At 40.0% G+C, this 18,086-nt stretch overlaps 1 protein-coding gene across 2 annotated transcripts in view; it reads right to left on the bottom strand.

Annotated features, from left to right (window-relative positions):
• Window positions 1–4,751: 4,751 nt before the first annotated feature.
• The window catches only part of HYCC2 (hyccin PI4KA lipid kinase complex subunit 2), an 87,333-nt gene continuing 73,998 nt past the window's right edge, over window positions 4,752–18,086 (bottom strand). Inside the window, exons 12-13 of one of the 2 annotated variants that reach the window (XM_075829773.1) lie at window positions 17,404–17,541; window positions 4,752–9,418 (exon numbers count right to left, since the gene is read on the bottom strand). In XM_075829773.1, the coding sequence (XP_075685888.1) occupies window positions 8,829–9,418; window positions 17,404–17,541 (728 nt within the window). In that variant the 3' untranslated portion in view covers window positions 4,752–8,828. The remainder of the gene's footprint in view (window positions 9,419–17,403; window positions 17,542–18,086) is intronic. The other variant, XM_075829774.1, reaches the window with a different exon arrangement.

Raw genomic sequence — 18,086 nt, 5'->3', positions numbered from 1 at the left:
ATGCTCCGTCAGATGCCGTATGTATAGAGGTATTCTCTCCTAGAATAATGGTCTCTAGTGGAGAATAGCTCTACACACTAGATATATATATACACACACACACACACAATCGCCCGACGGAGCATTGCATGGTGGCATACGGAGTCCTGGATGGTTCCATACAGGACTGTCATCCTACAGCCTCCTTGCCATGTGCACTCAGACAATTACCAGATAGTATAAATGTTCCTTTATTTTTTTTCTAGTGTGCTTACTATTGTCCATGTGTGAACCCAGACATAAATACTCGTCCTCCGTGGCCCAGTCTGCCAGTGTGCCACAACACCCTCCCACGGTACAGACATTAGGCATCACGTAAACTTCCAATTCACAGAATAGACTCTTGCAGCCAGAAACAGAACAATATTTATTTAACATAGTATAGATATTCTGGATGATTCAGAAATTTGTACATCTCTATTTACAATGAATTAAAATATTTCTTTTTACTCTCTGGAGATATTTACATTTGTTAACAGCAACTAAGTTTCACATTTTCAACGACAGTGAACAGCATTTACCAGCTTCCATAAGACAGATATAATATAAATATGTCCGACATGCAGCAATAATGTGATCTTCCACAGTTTTGCATTGATTCTGCACTAAACAGAAAAATACAATGGTCCCAAGGGGCAGGAATAAATGCCACCAAATCCACGCCATAGGGCCACGACATAGCTGGTCATCGTACACACAAAGGCCTGCGGTACACTGCAGGTAGAGAAAGCAGCACCTCATCCTTATACACTTTGATTCATACAGCATGCTAAGGAATACCTGTGTAAGGGGCAGGGGCATCAGCTCACTAGCGAAAAACCTAAATCAGGCCACAGTCCTACTGCTGAAAGGGAAGTATATTTACATGGAGCAATGGTATGAATAAGCTATTGCAGAAACTCTTTGGTAGAGGAGAAAGGCTTTTCTTCATTAGTTTGGTCTGGTGGATATCCAGTATTAAAAGCGATATGGGATATACATATATCCGGCCATTTACAATGTATATGATCTTAGAAATGGGTTTAAAAGAATTGTATGAGATTACAAAAACAGCATCAGAAACAGCGCCACTCTGGTCCACGTGTTGTGTCTGATACTACTACGAAGTTCAATTCGAATGAATGAAGTTGAGCTGCAGCACCAGTGCAAAAGTGGCGCTGTTTTTGGAAAGTGCAGGTGTCCCTTTATGTGATCTCATACAACCTCTAAGTGACCAGCAAAACAATAAAATGGTTTTCAAACGCAAAACTTTTGCAACTATGTACAGAACAGAAAACTCGGCCATAGCCTTGTTCGCAGGGGGCTGTTTTGGCGCAGTTGCTCCATGCATTTTGTTTTCGAAGCCATGAGTGATGAGAGGGGACTTATAAGGAATTAAAGAATACTAGACAAAATTAATCAAAAACTGCACTGCGGGAACCCACCCTGAAGCTTATTGTACAAAAAAAATACCCTCTCTTCCTTGAGGTGAAAGTCCCTGCGGCAGGACCTCAATAGACCATATGTTTAGAATACATCTGACATGCTGTAAAGAGGTGTCCCTGGATCCCCCCAATACACGAACATCAAATACAATAACCTTCCGCTAGGATACACATCTTGTTTTGCATAATATCCATAAGGAGGTAAACAATAGTCCAAACTGTTATTTCACACATTTCAAGACTGTATTTAGGACCACAGAAGAGAAATCTTCTGAAAAATGTGTGCAAAATAATGAATTCACAATGCACCATTTCTAAAGACTGCCGAGGTACGGTAACAATGGCCAATCCAGGGAAAGACTTGGTAAATGGACTACTTCCAGGGATGTATGGTTAGTCTAAGCTCACTGTGGCATCATACTACAGGGTGAATGGGGGGGGGGGGGGGAATACTGTACCAGCTTGGCATTTCACCAGTCAGATAATGTCACAAGTGGCCACTTTTATAGCAATATCATTCATGTTTGAAAACGCTGGGAGAAATAATTTAAGTAGCTTAAATGCTTTGTTGTATAACTGAATACGTGAAAAAAACCTGAGTTCCTAATTTTATAAGTATGGTATTCATAGACACTAAAATATTTTTAAAAATAAAAAGAACTGACCTCTCCCACAACAACAAAGAAAAATCGACCAGCTGAAAAAAAGGTCCAATATTAGCATATACATATTCCAGCCTAGAAAACTAAAAACATACAATATACAGCAATCTGTGGATAGCCGTAGAGACACATGTATCACACATTATGACTTGTCGGTGGTGCATTATAATTGCATCCCGGGGAACCAAGAACAGATTGTCTGGATCGGGAGATATCATGAATATTAAAGGTGCTGTCCAGGTACGGACAACTGAGGACCTATCCACAGGATAGGTCATTAGTATATTATCGGTGGACACCTGGACCCCGCACCGATCAGCTGCTCCGGCAGCCTCCGGGCACCGGACGTCCATGCCGGTCACAGAACAGCGGCTGATAGGTGTGAGGTCCGGATGTCAGACCCCCACCGATCATATACTGATGACCTATCCTGTGGATAAGTCTTCAGTTGTCCTTGCCTGGACAACCCCTTTAATAAATGCAAAATTTTACTTTTAAAGAAAACCTTTCATAGTGAGTCTGCTTTCCTATGTGCATGAATCATGTTATAGAGCAGGAGGAGCTGAACAGATTGATAAATAGCTTTGTGCAAAAAGATTCAGGATAAACTAATTTGTGCAAAAAGATTCAGGATAAACTAATTTATTCATTTGCCAAAGTACATAAGGGAGCACGGAAGAGGAGATGATGAGTTTTATCAATATTTTGGTAGGGTAGATACATAATAAAGAACAGTTAATGTGTTTTTACACGGGTAGATATTCACCCGTGTTTACCACCCATCAACGAACGCCGATCAATAACACAGCTGGTCGACGGGCGCTCATATGCTCCATTTAAACGGTGCAATGATCGGGAGTACGGGGATGGACAATTGTTACAACGATAGACTGCCCCCATACATTTGCATCTTGACAGCAGCACATCCTCTGTTTACACAGCTAGATATGCTGCCGACTAGCGACCATTTTTATGGCCACATATAAGATCCAATCAACCAATGAACGAGCGCTTATACACGGCCCGTGATCCGGTGAACAAGGGCCTTTAGGAAAGTTTTCCATTTTTGAGCTTTTTAGCCCAGAGAGTAAAATGGTTATAGGGGTTTGTCCAGTTTGGACCAACTTGGGCAGACATAGGAAGGCCTGGCATTAAGCTGATCCTAGAGAGGCTTCACTGTGTTCAGCTAGAACTTGGGAAATAAAACATTGCATTGCTCTCACTGAAATCATTAGTTTACCATTGTTTTTCACCTGAACACTATTTTATATATAAAGTTGAAGAAGCACTTCGGGATTATTATTTTTTTTGCCTCCTTTTGCAAAGTGCTTCAGGTAAAAGGCAGTGCAGGTAATTCTGTACCGGGCACTTTATTGCAGACTTATCAGCCTCGCCTTACCATGATGTGATCCGCACTCCCACCATCCGTATCCTACAGCTTTTTCTGGTTGGACCGTAAGCCAGTCTCTCTATGCATTCCTCCAAGACTCACATTAACCTTTAAAGCTTTTTTTTTATTTTTCTAAAACAGTCCACTTTAGGGTTGTGTGCAACCGTATAATTTATTTTTATTGTAAATTATTTTTACGTTTTCAGCTACAGCGGCTTTGTATTCTGGATACATAGAAGCTGAATCATGTGCCGAAACCTGAACCTGTCAGATCAGCGGGACTGACTGGTTGGTTCATAAAAGATCCTGCGTGTCACCGGTTATCGATCACATCTAAGTTATGAACTTAGATGTGAGCGATAACAGCTCGATCCAGTGTGTCAGAGAAACTTGCAGTACCCATTACCGCCGAACCCATCAGTTTGGCTGAAGTTATGGATTCAGGTTTAAACACATGATACAGCTTCTATGTATCCAGGATACACAGCAACTATATCTGAAAAAGTACAAATAATTTTTAATAAAAATGAAATACAAAGTTGCACCAAAAACTAAAATATAGGTTTAGTATAAAAAAAAAATATATAAAAAATAAATAAAAAAAGGTCTTCAAAAGGTTTACATAGCCTTTAAGCATCTCATAGGAATTCAGAGAGACTTCCAGTCCACACACAAGACGCTGTAGGATTCGGATAGTCAAAGTGATATAACAGTGCACCGGAACGCGCTGATAATTTGGCCATAAATCGCCGGTAGGAGAATTACCTGCACTACCTTGATGTACTACACAAATGGAGGCCAAGAACAAACGTTCCCTGAGTGCTTCTTCAATTTACATAAAAAATTAAGTAACTTTGTAAATACATTATTTTTTTATTGATGTGTACAATTCACAATTCTGCAGGCTTCAGAGCTTAAATCTCTCATTTATTGCTTGCTTTATATGAACAACAGTAATTGGGGGAAAAAAAAACTATCCCTCTCTATTACAGGAGCGCAGCTAAGATGTCAGATTTGTGTTTTTTTTTTTTCAAATAACAAATCGTCTCTATAGCAGGGATCGTAAAGCAGGATCAGAAGACTTTAAGTTACGCAATGTATTTACAATGTTACTTAAAGGGGTTTTCCCATAAGGAACATTTATGGCATATCCACAGGATATGCCATAAGTGTCAGATAGATGCGGGTCCCACACCTATCTTTAGAACAGGGCCCCCTAAACCGCATTCTACTTTTCTCGGCTCCCGCTGCCTCCCGGCCACTTCCTGATTGCATGGTCGGGAGTGACGGAAACAGCGTAACTCGATGAGCTACGCCTTTTCCGTAACTCCAATGAAGTGAATGGCAGTTATGGAAGTGAATGGCAGTTATGGAAGCAGCGTAGCACACGAGCTACACTGTTTCTGTAACTCCCAAACATCTAATCAAGTGGCCGGGAGGCAGCGGGAGCTGAGAAAGGTAGAACAGGGTTTAGGGGGCCCCTTTCCAGAGATAGGTGTGTGACCCTCTATCTGACATTTATGGCACACACTTTGAAGAATATTTTGTAGCTCTCTAAATTTTCTATCCACCTTCCCATAACGCTGCTCTTCAGAAACAGGGTAACAGATACAATATTTAGGCTTTACATAGACTACTGGATCATAGACTGGAGGCGCACATCCCATTACAAATCAATAAAAAAGTGTTTTTAAAAAAAACTTCCTCGTTCTGTAACATACTCCACGGTCTCAAACTCACACCGAAAATTAGAAAAATAGTCTTTTTGGTTTCTTTGAATTTTGGGTAAAACTCAGTAGCAAGGATTTTCATGCTTTAGTTGCAGTATTAGGCCTTGTTCACATGGCGCTAAAAACAAACGACGTGTAAACCTTTTAAAAACGCTAGTGTTTTGACGCGTCTTGTGCGTGTAATTAAAACTCCCATTGACTATGGGAATTAGGCGCAATCTTGGCACGTTTTATGCGCCAAAGAATTGACCTGACGCTTTTTTTTTTTACACCTATGCGTTTTTTAAACACAGGCACATAAAAAAGAACACGCATCGTATGCACTAACGGAGTGTTTTCCCATTAATGTAAATGGGAAGCTTAAATCAATAGTTTTTTACGTGTTTTTCGGCATGTAAAACGTGAACAGGGCCTTAAAGGGCATCTGCAGGAGTTTAATATACTGTATTTTGTCACACTATGATGAAAGGAGAACTGTCCTTCTGTAGTAAGAATGAAATATTTCTTATTTATTGGCCACTGCTCTGTCGCTGCTAACATTTACAATGCAGAGCAGCTTAAAGTAAGAGGGACTGCAAGGAGATTGATGGTTCAGATATCAGTAAGGGCCGGATTATAGGGGCACGTGTCTTTGGGGCCTCCACCACCATGGGAACCAAGGAAGGTCTCCACCATCTACCCTCCCTAATAGTGTCTTTAAAAATAATGGGCCTCGCTCATCAAAACGATCTAACATAAAAGCCGTCCTTGTTGGCCATAGTAACCAATCAGAGCTCAGCTTTCGTTTCATACGCCTCACTGGAAAAATGCAAACTGCGCTCCAATTGGGTCATAAGGGGAAAATGGCCCTTTTTCATGTTAAACAGTTTTGATAAATGAGCTTCAATGTTCTACAGTGATGACGTGCGACACAATAGTGACACAGCTAAGACCTCCCAGCACAGCGAAATGAGCAGTTTACAGCAGAACAGATCAAGAATATCTGGTCAGATTGTCACCTAGCAACAACAGCTGCATCCAGTGGGTGACCACGCTGGATCTCTATGCTCCTATAAAGACAAGCCCAACACTGTAGAAGTGTTTGGAAGTGCTGCTTTTTTTTTTTACCAGAATATGACAGAGGAAATATTGATATATATAAATACATTTTCTATATTACATAATATAAAACACTTCCATACTAACCACATTCACATAGTGGATATACAGCTCAAACAATATCAATGACCGTACTATGTATAAATTCCTGATGATGTGATATTCTAGAATGAAAATACAGCTAGTGTAAGTTCTGGGAGAAATACATTGCATTGTTATACAGAAGTAAAGAATAATTAGCAGGATTGTACCATGATTGCCGAGTAGCAGAGTAGCTTTAAGAAGTTGGCATAGTGGAGACCACTGGCGCACCACACATTTCCAGCTGCTTTGAGGAATACGCTATATTGATGCTTCATCAAATGATTTAATAATTTGTTACTATCATTACTGTACGGTCACACATCATCTACTTCGAGCGGAGTTTATAGTGTGATAAATACAGTTTGTGATATATGTAATTATACTTAGAAAAATATATACTTGCTTATTTTACAGAAATTCTCTTTAAATAATAGATAGAACAATTTCATCTATCAAAATGAATTAAGTGAAGGCAATGGTTTCTTCTGTGTATGTTCAGCCGCTCAGCTACATACCACTGTCCATACGGTAGCGAGATCTCATGATCTAAGAGCAATTCTCAGAAAGACGCACTTAGAGATCCATAGGCTTTCACGTCAAGTGTCTAACACAAAAATAATACAACTTTCTACAAAATGGTAGCGTAGATTGTACATGCAAGGATAGTGACATATGGAAGCTACTGCACCACAAGCATAGCTGAATTAACGTTACCCTTGAAATTGAGCCGACTACGCCCTCAGCGGTCTACCCTACAGCTGAAGAAACTGCATACGTACAGTATATTAGATTTTCTTATTGCCAGTTCCATAGCAGCAGCTCAGTACACAACTTGCAGCCAACATTACATCCACTTGTTGATACAGTATTTTGTCCCCTTTATCAATTCACTTGGGGGTCATTTAGCAGCTACTTATTCTCCCAAGCTTCATTTGACCAAGAGCTGCAAGTTGGACAGTTGCCATTCTGTTTTATCGAACATGTAGAGGACAAGAAATCACATTTTTAAAATAAATCACTATACAGCAACTACACAGCATAAAAAATGGAAAGGTCTGCATTCGCAACAAATAAGCCTGGTATTCTGGAAAAATCTCAGTAACCTGAAAAAAAAAAAAAAAAGTACGTCTTGGTAACATCTGCAGTTGCAAAAAATTTTAGTTGCCCAAACAAAACGATAGAAGGTGGCAGGCTGGCTTATGAACATAAATCCTGTAAACATCTGAGAACCAATGAGCAGAAGCAGACGAGATCTGTCTATTCCTATAAAACGGAGCTACTAGACAGACGTATTATTTTTAACCGGGTTTGTTTCCAAGTTCTGCCATTTAACATCCCAATACATTCACACCCAGATCAGTGGAAGGGAACCTAAAACCGTTAAGCTTGCTTAAAGTTGTGGGAGTAAAACAGCAATGATCAGCACACCCACTGCTCTCGCCCTTCCACACCTAGGTAAATTTAGGGAAGTCATTACAAGTTATAAAATGACATAACAAAGGCAGTGTGGTCAAGAGGATCACCCAAAAAAACAGAAAACACACTTACACTTTGTACAAGAGCAATTCCAGTAGGCGGACACTCCCTGAAGAGTTCTCATGAGTGGCCAGATGGACTGACAAACTACTGCGCAAGGATCTCAGGTCTTAAGAGTAACAAGGGAGAGGGAACAAAGGGGAGCAGCTGAGAAGGCTCTTTGGCCGAAGAAACACAGCCTATAGAGTCCTTCATTTACCCGACATTGAACTTGACATCCAACTGCAAGCAGGGAGCAGGATTATCCTAAAATTACACACCAGAATTTCCTTGAAGGATTTTCTCTCCAGGTTTACGTCCCTGGATGAAACAAAGCCCACAAAAGGTGGGAAGAAGGGAAGACACATGCTGGGTTATGGAAACTGGGACCATATTTGTAACCAAAATCTTAAAATATAATCCAGTCTGGATATTGTTGTTAATGAAGATCAGATTTTTGGGGTAACACATCCATGGATTGTTCAAAGGTGCGTAAAAGAAAAGATGTAACATAAATCACAAGAACGCGAGAATCAAGTGACCTTTCAAATATCTGTAGAAAAGTCACCACATCCTACGTTCGCAAGCCCATTCCCAGATCATCTTCAGCTCTTCATTCTTCTGAAAGGAAGGACTCACAGTGATGAAATGGGACTGACGGCTTCCAAATTGCACAACACCCAAACGAAAAAGATTGTAAAGAAATGAGACTGCACGGACAGTACATAAATTTGGGATTAGGCAATGGGGAACAGAAATTTGTATTGCTATAATTTACAGAATTATATCGAAGGAAAAATAAACTAAAAAGGGAAAAATCAGAAATGTATTAACTCTTTGATTTATAAACTGTGCAAATTAGCACAGGAACAGGGGCGGGAGCGCCCTAAACCTGGGAGATTAACTGCATATTGAAACTTGGAGATCGAGACTGTTTGGTCAAGGGGACACCAGCAGACAGTAGGTCTTTGCCTTCTCCTCCTAATCGGTCCTCTTGTAAGCTTATGGTGGAAAACCGGTTGGTGTTGCAAGCAGAAAGATTAGTAACTCCATCTATTCCTCCACTTCCACTAGCTTGACTCCCATTTACATAGTCAAAGGATTTACTTGATGAAGTGCTGGAGGTTCGGATGAGACTTAAATTATTTGCTTTTGCCACCACGTGGCCTGCTGGAAGGCTCAGGTGCTTCTTCATAGGTGTCAGCTCTATAGCTTCAAGTGAGGAATCGGCAGTTGCAGGAGAGGGTTGTTTCCTTGGTGTGGAATCACGACTTTCACCAGCTTTTGAATGACTGGGCGTATCTTTTTCTTTATTGGATCGCACACTTCCTCCTTTTCTTGAACCGCTTCTCTGGGATGTAGATGAAGACTGTTTGGCGCCAACAGGCTGGCTACTAACCGAGGCTCCTGATGAAAACCCTTCATCTGCATCATTATAATTAATGGAGTCTTCTCCGGTCACTGTGCCATCAGGTCCTAAATTACAAACATAGGCCATTAGAACATATACAATCTTCAAATGACAAAAATATTTATTGTCCTTTTTACCTTTTTTGTTTTATAATTTATATACTTTAGATCTGTTCAAACTTTTTTTTTTTTTGTCAGTTTAAACTGCATGAAAGTTCTCACAATCAGTACGTTAGGAAAAAACACAAAAACTTAAACCAAAGTCACTTGATATCTCACAACAGAATGGCAGCCCAACCTCTGGGCACTAAACTTCATAGCACAACATTCAGCGCTATAAAGAGGAGATCTGATCACGCCAAATCCATGACTTAAAGGGGTTGTACAGGATTTAAAAAAAAACATGGATGCTTACTTTCAAAAACAGTGACACACCTGTCCTCAGGTTGTGAGCAGTATTGCAACTTACCTCTATTCACTTCAATGGAATTGAGCTGCAATTGCAGACTCAACCAATAGACAGGTTCGACACTGTTTTTGGAAGAAAGCAGCCAGTTTTTCTAATCCTGTACAACCCCTTTAAAATATCTACCTTATTTCATCAATCTCCTGTTTCATAGTCAGAGGTCAAGACGTACTTTCACTGAACTCTATTGCCAGGATTGTCCTTTAGTAACTAGTTGGCAGGCTGATGGGTGACTTTGTTGCATACCAGCATGTTGCCCAGTTAGTCAACAAATTAAGCAGGACACATATTTTAGATACTTCAAAATCAGGCAGAGAACCAAGCGGTGCCTGATCTTAAGTACTAAAATGAAAAGTACATTTTAGGCATAAAGTGGGTTTTCTGTATTAAGGAATAGATAGCTTTGGGATTGTTAGTGTAGGTAATGATTTTAGCCTTAGCAGGAAATTACATTCTAGCTGGAATTGTTGCAGCAAAGGTTAGAAAATAAAATGAGGTAAGCCAAGGCCACTGTCTTTTTCACCGACTGGAATTTCCTCCAATAGTTTTATGTTCTAAAAAATTATTTTTTATAATAAGATACAACGTAGTTTAAAGAGAACCTTTCACTTGCCCATACTTGTGCAGCCGAGAGCAGCATGTAATAGGCAGTGCTGAACAAACCCGGTCTCACTTTTAAAAAAAATTCTATCCTCCCCCGTTATTTAGATATCGGTGCCTTTATATTTGGCGCCTTATATGTAAATAACCCCCTGTACTGTCAATGGGGCGTTTCTTTATTTCTAAATGGCATGGGGGCGTGTTACTTATCTTTCTGACACCGTCCAATCAGCTACAGACAGTGTGAAAGAAGCTTGTGCTGTGTGATCTCTCTTGCGAGATCACACCGTTTTGTCATTCTGCAGAGAGCATGCGCATGCCCGTTCGCGCGCACGTCTCAGTCGTCGCCACTTCCGGCTATACACCCGCCGCCACAGAACAGAAAAGGAGGAGAAGATTTATACAAACCTGGATGTGAGATCTTATTCTCCTCTTCTTCTGTTCTGTGGCAGCGGGAGTATCGTTGGGAGTGGCAACGTCTGAGATGTGTGCGCGAACGGGAGTGTGTGCGCGCTCTCTGCAGAACGACAAGACCGTGTGATCCCGTGAGAGAGATCACACAGCACAAGCCGCCCTGACACCGTCCGTAGCGGATTGGACAGTGTCAGAAAGATAAGTAACACGCCCCTATGTCATTTGGAAATAAAGAAACGCCCCATTGACCGTTCAGGGGGTTATTTAAGCGCCATATAGAACGGCAACGATATCTAAATAACGGAGGAGGATAGAAACATTTTTTATAGTGAGACAGGGTTTGTACAGCCCTGCCCATTACATGCTGCACATGTATGGACAGGTGAGAGGTTCTGTTTAAAGTGGAGAAAATACAGAAAACATCTGCTGGGTCATTCCATTTTATTGCTGCTTTAGGGATTTTTCCATTAAAGTAGTGTAAATTTTTCTTCCATAGAGGAATATGAAATTCACATGTGCACGTTTTTCCTTTGAAATTCCAGAGAACCCCTGAAATTAATATTACGGTGTGTACCCCTCTCCACTGCCTACAGAGGCCATAAAAATGGCAACGGTTTAAACAAAAATACTAAACCAAGGCCACATCAAGCCATTATTTATTCTATGAATTCAATTTAACCTAGGAGCAGTTGGCACTCCTGAAGTGTCTATTTTAGAGAATACTTGCATTTCTCACAAAATAACAGTGACGGATTTGGTTTTCTTAGAACTCTGGATAATGCTGTTCCTCTGTTATTCCTCCTGGAAATGTATAAATAGTCAACTAGGTGCTACCATTCTCCTTGTCAATGGGGTGTGTCCCTACACACTGACCCTGTCCAATCATTGCAAACAGTGTCAGGATGTGTAGGAACACCTACTGAGGAATAACAGAGGATGGGCACAATGCAGAATTCTAATAGGACGTTCCAAAATGATTATATTATGGGGAATACAAGTATTTACTAAAACAGATATAAAATGCGTCAAAGAGTAGAAGCCAGTAAGTCCTCATTAAAGAGGACCTATCAGTTCTCATGTTAGCGTTACTTGTTCTTTTTAGGTAAAAAAAAGCACTTCTTGGATGACCAAAAGATCTAGAAAGTAAGAATTGTATTGCAAAAAAAATAAAAAATCATAAAGGGTCCATTTATACCAAGTATATTTCCAAATAATTTTTAAAAAAAAAATGAAAAAAAAAAACCTAAATCAAAAACATTGAATAATTCGAAAGAAAACTTGGAATGAATGAGGAGTATGCACTCAGACGAATACGTATTTCAGGAGGGTGGTGGCATTTTTGGTTTTACTTAAGTAGTAAACATCTAAAACAAGGCACATTTTATATTACATGCAGCACATTTTATATAATGCACAATTATACATCCTCCTTACCTACCTGATATTACCCTATCAAGGCCACCATGTCTCTAGATTGCTCATCCGATGGAAGCAGAGGCATACAGTTTTTAGGCATACGTAAAGACGAGCGCACAGCCAGAAACATTAGTGCTAATGTCATGCAGACCCATGCGGAGACCGGAACGAATATTTCACACATGCAACAGTGGTACTCAAACTTGGATAGTTGTAAAATGCTTGAGTCTGGACAGCCAAACCCACCGGTAAAGTAATCAATGATGTCATTTGTAAAGAAATGTTCCATTAATACACTAAAGTAGTTCTATCTGAAGTGCCGTCATGGCCTCTACCCAAACCCATTATAGACATGAGATGGTAAGAGAATCATTCACAGACATGAAATATTAAAAGGTGAAGAAACCAGGCACAGGGAGAAGATTCTCAAGCTTAAAAGAAATCATGTTTTATAAAGAAAAGCTTGCTAACAATGAAGTTGCATTAATTATATATAATACAAAAGATAATGAGTGTCCTCATAAATAGTTAATCTACCATTAAGCAACTCGCACATATGGTCCACCATATCACGTAATACTTAGGCTTATACATTATGCAAATTTCATACGAATGAATCTGGCAGGGTTAAGAGGTTATTAAGAGAATGTAAAACAATGTTTGATATCAATGATTCATAATCTACATTAAAGAGAAACTATCGATTCCGAGAACTGGTTAATGTGGACTTCAGTCTCAGGCTCCCTAACAAACAATTTTCCTGTGCGATGCTCAAGGACGATTTTAGGCCTAGATGAACAGTTTGCTGGACGTGATCACCCTCGAATCCATATATTACACATTTTGTTTTTATTTAGTTTGATAGTCTTATACGTGGTTGGGGGTATGGTCCGTCCTTTACGGTCCCCTTAATAATCTTGGTTTAATAATGTTTTTGCACATATGTTACTGTATATTATGTTTATAATAAATAAAAAGGGATGCTATATGATGTACATTTGAACAATAAAATTAGTTGTGTGTTCCACTGTTGCATATGTGTATATGCATGTGGGCGTGAAACTTCTTTGCGGGCACTGCATGTATACATGTGCATAAATGCGTAATCTTTGGTATATGGAAGGTGTTTTAAATTAAATCGATGTAAGTTTTTATGCTTTTATTTATGTAGACTCATTCTTTCTTTCCTTACTTACTTTCTTTACTCATAAAAACACTAAAGTTGTTCTCTATATATTTGGCAGAGGACATCTTTTCATACTGATTGGATGTTTGATATTATTAGATCTAATTACCTGGGTTGTGATGGATGCGCATGGAGGTCACATGGTCTCTCTAGCGTCAGACCGGAAGTTGTCAGAATAATGACTCAGAATGAGGCTTGGTACGCATGCTTCCGGCCGTGACGCGGACGGTCTGACGTGGGGAGGGGTGTGACTTGTTATGCGCCATTGGACATCACCACATTAAGTTCAGTATTTAAACGTGTAAAATACTAGTATAATCACCTCCTGATGAAGGAAGCGAAATGCGCGTCGAGGTGTTCCTCTGATAGGACATTTGTCATCTGCCATCATGTCTACTACAGGTAAATAACTATTGTTGATACTAATGTGACTTATAACGTGGGAGATCAGATTCTAGATTCCTGCTCTCTGCATAAATACTTTGTATATGATCATATGGTCATGATTATATGTCATGGTGGATATTCCCATCCGGGGTGTTTTTAATTGTTTGTTTTTTAACTGTATGTAACCTAGTGGGTGATTTTCCCTAAGGGGATAATAAAGACTTGTATTTTTCTAAATATGTGAATACTTTGGAAAATTATTTGGATCAGACATTTTTTAAGGAGTTGTTGAACAGATATTTTATGTCTTGATCGTATCGTGTATATGCGGAGGATACATTTTGGTTGATAACTAGATGAGCAGTCAAACTTATGCGGGAAGCCCTTCAGATGTTATTAATATAAAAATGGACAAGAACCAGGAGAGCAGGCAAGGCTCCGATGTTCTATGCTCATGAAGGAAGGTGTATGTCTCTAATATTCTTCCTGACAGATAAATTACTCAGACACTACCCCTGGCAGTGACTGCTCTGCTTGACAGTATCTGAAATGTATTCGGGCTGTTACCTAGCACCAGACACTGTATTCATCAGGTAACTACATTTGATATTCATGCTACAGAAGAAACTGCAGTGGTCACCAAGAGACTGTGATACATATTGAGAACTCTAGGATTTCTCCTGGGAAGACATCCACTCTTCCCAAGTGCTGGATACAGGAATATAAAGTTAAAACCCATCCAGCTTTAGAAAAACATGGCTGCTTTCTTCCAAAAACCACACCAGACATGTCGAAAAGTTGTGTGTGGTATTGAAGCTCAGCCCCATTGACTTTCATGGAGCGGAGATGCAATACTAGACAAAGCCCATGGACAGAGGTGCTGCTGGAAGAAAGCAGTGATGTTTTTCGAAACCTGGAAAAGCCATTTAAGGGAATGTTCACCTGGCTTATTTTCGGCCGTTTTTCGAGCTGAAAAATCGGAAGCAGAATGCCTCCAAACATCTGCCCATTGATTGCAATGGGAAAACGGCGTTCTGTTCCGACGGGCCGTTTTTCAAAACGGCTGCGTAAAAAAAGGGCATGTCACTTCTTGGGACGTTTTTCATTGACTATTGAAAACAGCTCAAAAAACGCAGTGAAAAACACGAGTATTTTCAGACGTTTCTGGTTAAGCGTGTGAACATACCCTTAGTGTTGCAGTTTTTAGCTTATTTGTGATGTGGTTTACAAGGGGAAACAGGGAGGGCTGAGGGGTGAGAATTTCTATTATTAAAAAGCCATAATATAAGTGCCATTTTTATAGACTCTCTGGCAAAAAAACATTCATAGAATAATATGAAGAGACAGGATAATTATGTCAGGGTGTCCTGAAGCCCCGGTTGGATTTAAAGCTGTATGCACAAAGGGGATATGGAGGGTAACATTTCGCTTTTTTAATCACAGGTGTAGTAGAAACTCAGGGTTAGGCCAGTTTCTTTCTGCCATAATATCCCTAACCCCTGTGGTTCTACTGAGAGGGGTTATGACGACAGAGTCCTAGGATGATCCATGTTTCTCTCAGGAGGTCTGGGTAATGTATCTGATGATTAAAATCTATTGACAATTTGACTGTTTAGTTCTGTGTTTTCTGACCTGACCACAATATCCATCCACTCACCCATCTAAACCGAGGCCACATGCACACGACGGTAAGCGTATTTACGGTCTGCAAATATGGATCTGATGGCTACGGATACAAATCTGTAGCCGTCAAATTGTGGAAGCGCCCATAGACTTCTATGGGAGAGTCCGTGCCACAATTGCGAACAAGAATACGACACGATCTATATTCTGTGGATCCTTTCTATGGCCCGGACATGCATCCGTGGGAAAAGTGTCCGTGGCCAATATGAAAACTACGGCTGTGTGCATGGGGCCTGAGGGTATGGGTTTTCGGTAAAGAGCAGCATTTTTCTTTTAAAAGCAATGCATTGAAAATTAATACATAGAAAAATTAGTAACAGCCGCCTGTGCCCCCAGTAAATCAAAAACATGAGAAAGCGAAGTGCCAATCTTTCTTGAGCTGTTTGGAGCCATGCACATGCAGTCAACTATTATTACATGCAACACCTCTATCCAAATGAATAAACCGACTCCAGGACTTGGGAAGTCTCATTTCACAGAGGGATCAATGTACACCCAATTTTTGTATAGGGATACTTAAGGTTATGGTGTGGTCTCCTTATTTGTGAGCATTACAATACTATTATATTACACTATCAGAGAAGTAGCTACAAATACTTTGAAAACTATCTTTATTTATAAAGACCATAAAAAATATTTTCAGAAATCAGAAGTTAGTTACATCTATCTATGGCCTTCTAAACAGTGCAAATTCACAGATTGTTCCTGCAGGATGGTGCAAGGCTCATCGGGTTCCACTGGATAAAATATTTATCTTCGGGCGACCTCATTCATTTTAGTTTTTAAATTATAATAGTAATTATGTAACTGGAACAAGCAGAAGCTGCGGTCATTCTTCTCCAAACACAACACTGAAATTTATTGTCTTAAATGTGCATTTTCGGCTTTACATTTTGGCTATGGAACTATTAGATGAAATTATGGCCACTATTGGTAGGAAATACTTGTGTTACACCAAATAATCTATGATGCAACACAGTAAGGCTTTGTTCACATCTGCGTTCTGACGTTTCTTCTGAGCTTTCTGTCAGAACGGGACCCTGAACAGACACAAACTTACGCAGCCGACTACGCTATTGCTTCCGGCAAAATGATGGGTCCGGTGCACAACAGAGACAAACGTAAACCATAGGCACCGAATCCGTCACCATTGAAATCAATGGTGATTGAAACGGAAACCTCTGGTTTCCGTCTGTGTCAGTTTGTGTCTGTTCAGGGTCCCGTTCTGATGGAAATCTCTGTCGGAACATCAGAACGGGACCCCAACACAGATGTGAATAGAGCCTTAGACCACTCAAGTTTAGCAGCTCAACAAATATCCTAAAGCATCTACATGTTTTTTTTATCTCTAGGTTTAGAAAATCGTACTTACAAGTAGTTCAATATGGAGAACTAAAAGGAAGAAGTGATGCATAAAACACAAAATTATGCCACTCACTAGAGCTTAAATACCATAAAACATTCTAAAACCAGGGTGACGTGGGGGTCCACATCTGTTACGTATGGAAATTCTTGCAGACTAGAATCAGGACTGAGCACTTTATGCCGAACATGAAAAACATTTAATGAACGTTACCGAGATGCGTGAAACAGATAAAGTATCAAAACTGGGCAGCGACTAAGTATACGCACTGTGAAATAAGAGTTCACCAGCAGAATTCCCATGCCTTCAGTTAAATGTTATCGCTAAATGTATTCCATAGCCATGCCAAGCATGTCTGCAGGGAAATAGGCTGAGCAGGGCTTATTAACAAAATATTAATACCTGACCTTGGCCTTGACAACAGATACGGAGAATCTATTGCATTGTTAGGAAATGAATGAAAGCACTAAACAGGAAGGGGTCTCTATAAACAGTCAACTCTCTTGTAGGCTCCTGTCTCCACATCTCTGGCCTACCCTGTGTGGCAGCTTCTGGAAAGATGGTCTCAGGGGTCAGGTACACGAGAACATCCCCTTCGGGAGTGTCCCCTAGGTTTGGACTGGTGCGCAAGTTCGGGGAGCCCGGATTCGAGTCAGTTGTGAGGTCAAAACCATCTGGGATTCAACACAGGAACATTTTAGTGTATTTGTGAAGAGGCAGATACTTCTTACACTTGTTTGCTCAGTGTGGCTTCTCCAAAACAAGATCAAAATACAGCAAATCTAAAAATCGATTGTGACATTTAAAAAAATAAAATTAAAAAAAATTAATGTACAGTCTAGGACAAGCAAACGAACAAAACACGTACATGTAAATACAACTTGGTGCCAATACAAATTAAATCTAAATGAACAATGCATGAAAAATGAATGAAATGATTTACTGATAAAATAATGTGCCCTTATAATGCCCTGATGTTCACATCAATGGACACCAGAACTAAACGAGCCCGGGGTTATAAAACGGTTATAAATAGAACCTGCTCTAAAATAATAAACTCAAAACCAGGACCTACAGTTACAGACGTAAGCAGGTTGTTTATATGAAACAAAGATTTTCAGGCAACTTGAACAAATAGGACGAATAACAGAATAGAAGGTGAATGAAAGCAAAAAACCATCTGTGGATTAAAGAAGAGAAACTTCTGACTGATTACAAG

This window comes from Rhinoderma darwinii, chromosome 6 (genome assembly GCF_050947455.1).
Source record: "Rhinoderma darwinii isolate aRhiDar2 chromosome 6, aRhiDar2.hap1, whole genome shotgun sequence".
Taxonomy (NCBI): domain Eukaryota; kingdom Metazoa; phylum Chordata; class Amphibia; order Anura; family Rhinodermatidae; genus Rhinoderma; species Rhinoderma darwinii.
This window is presented reverse-complemented; position numbering and strand designations above follow the sequence as displayed.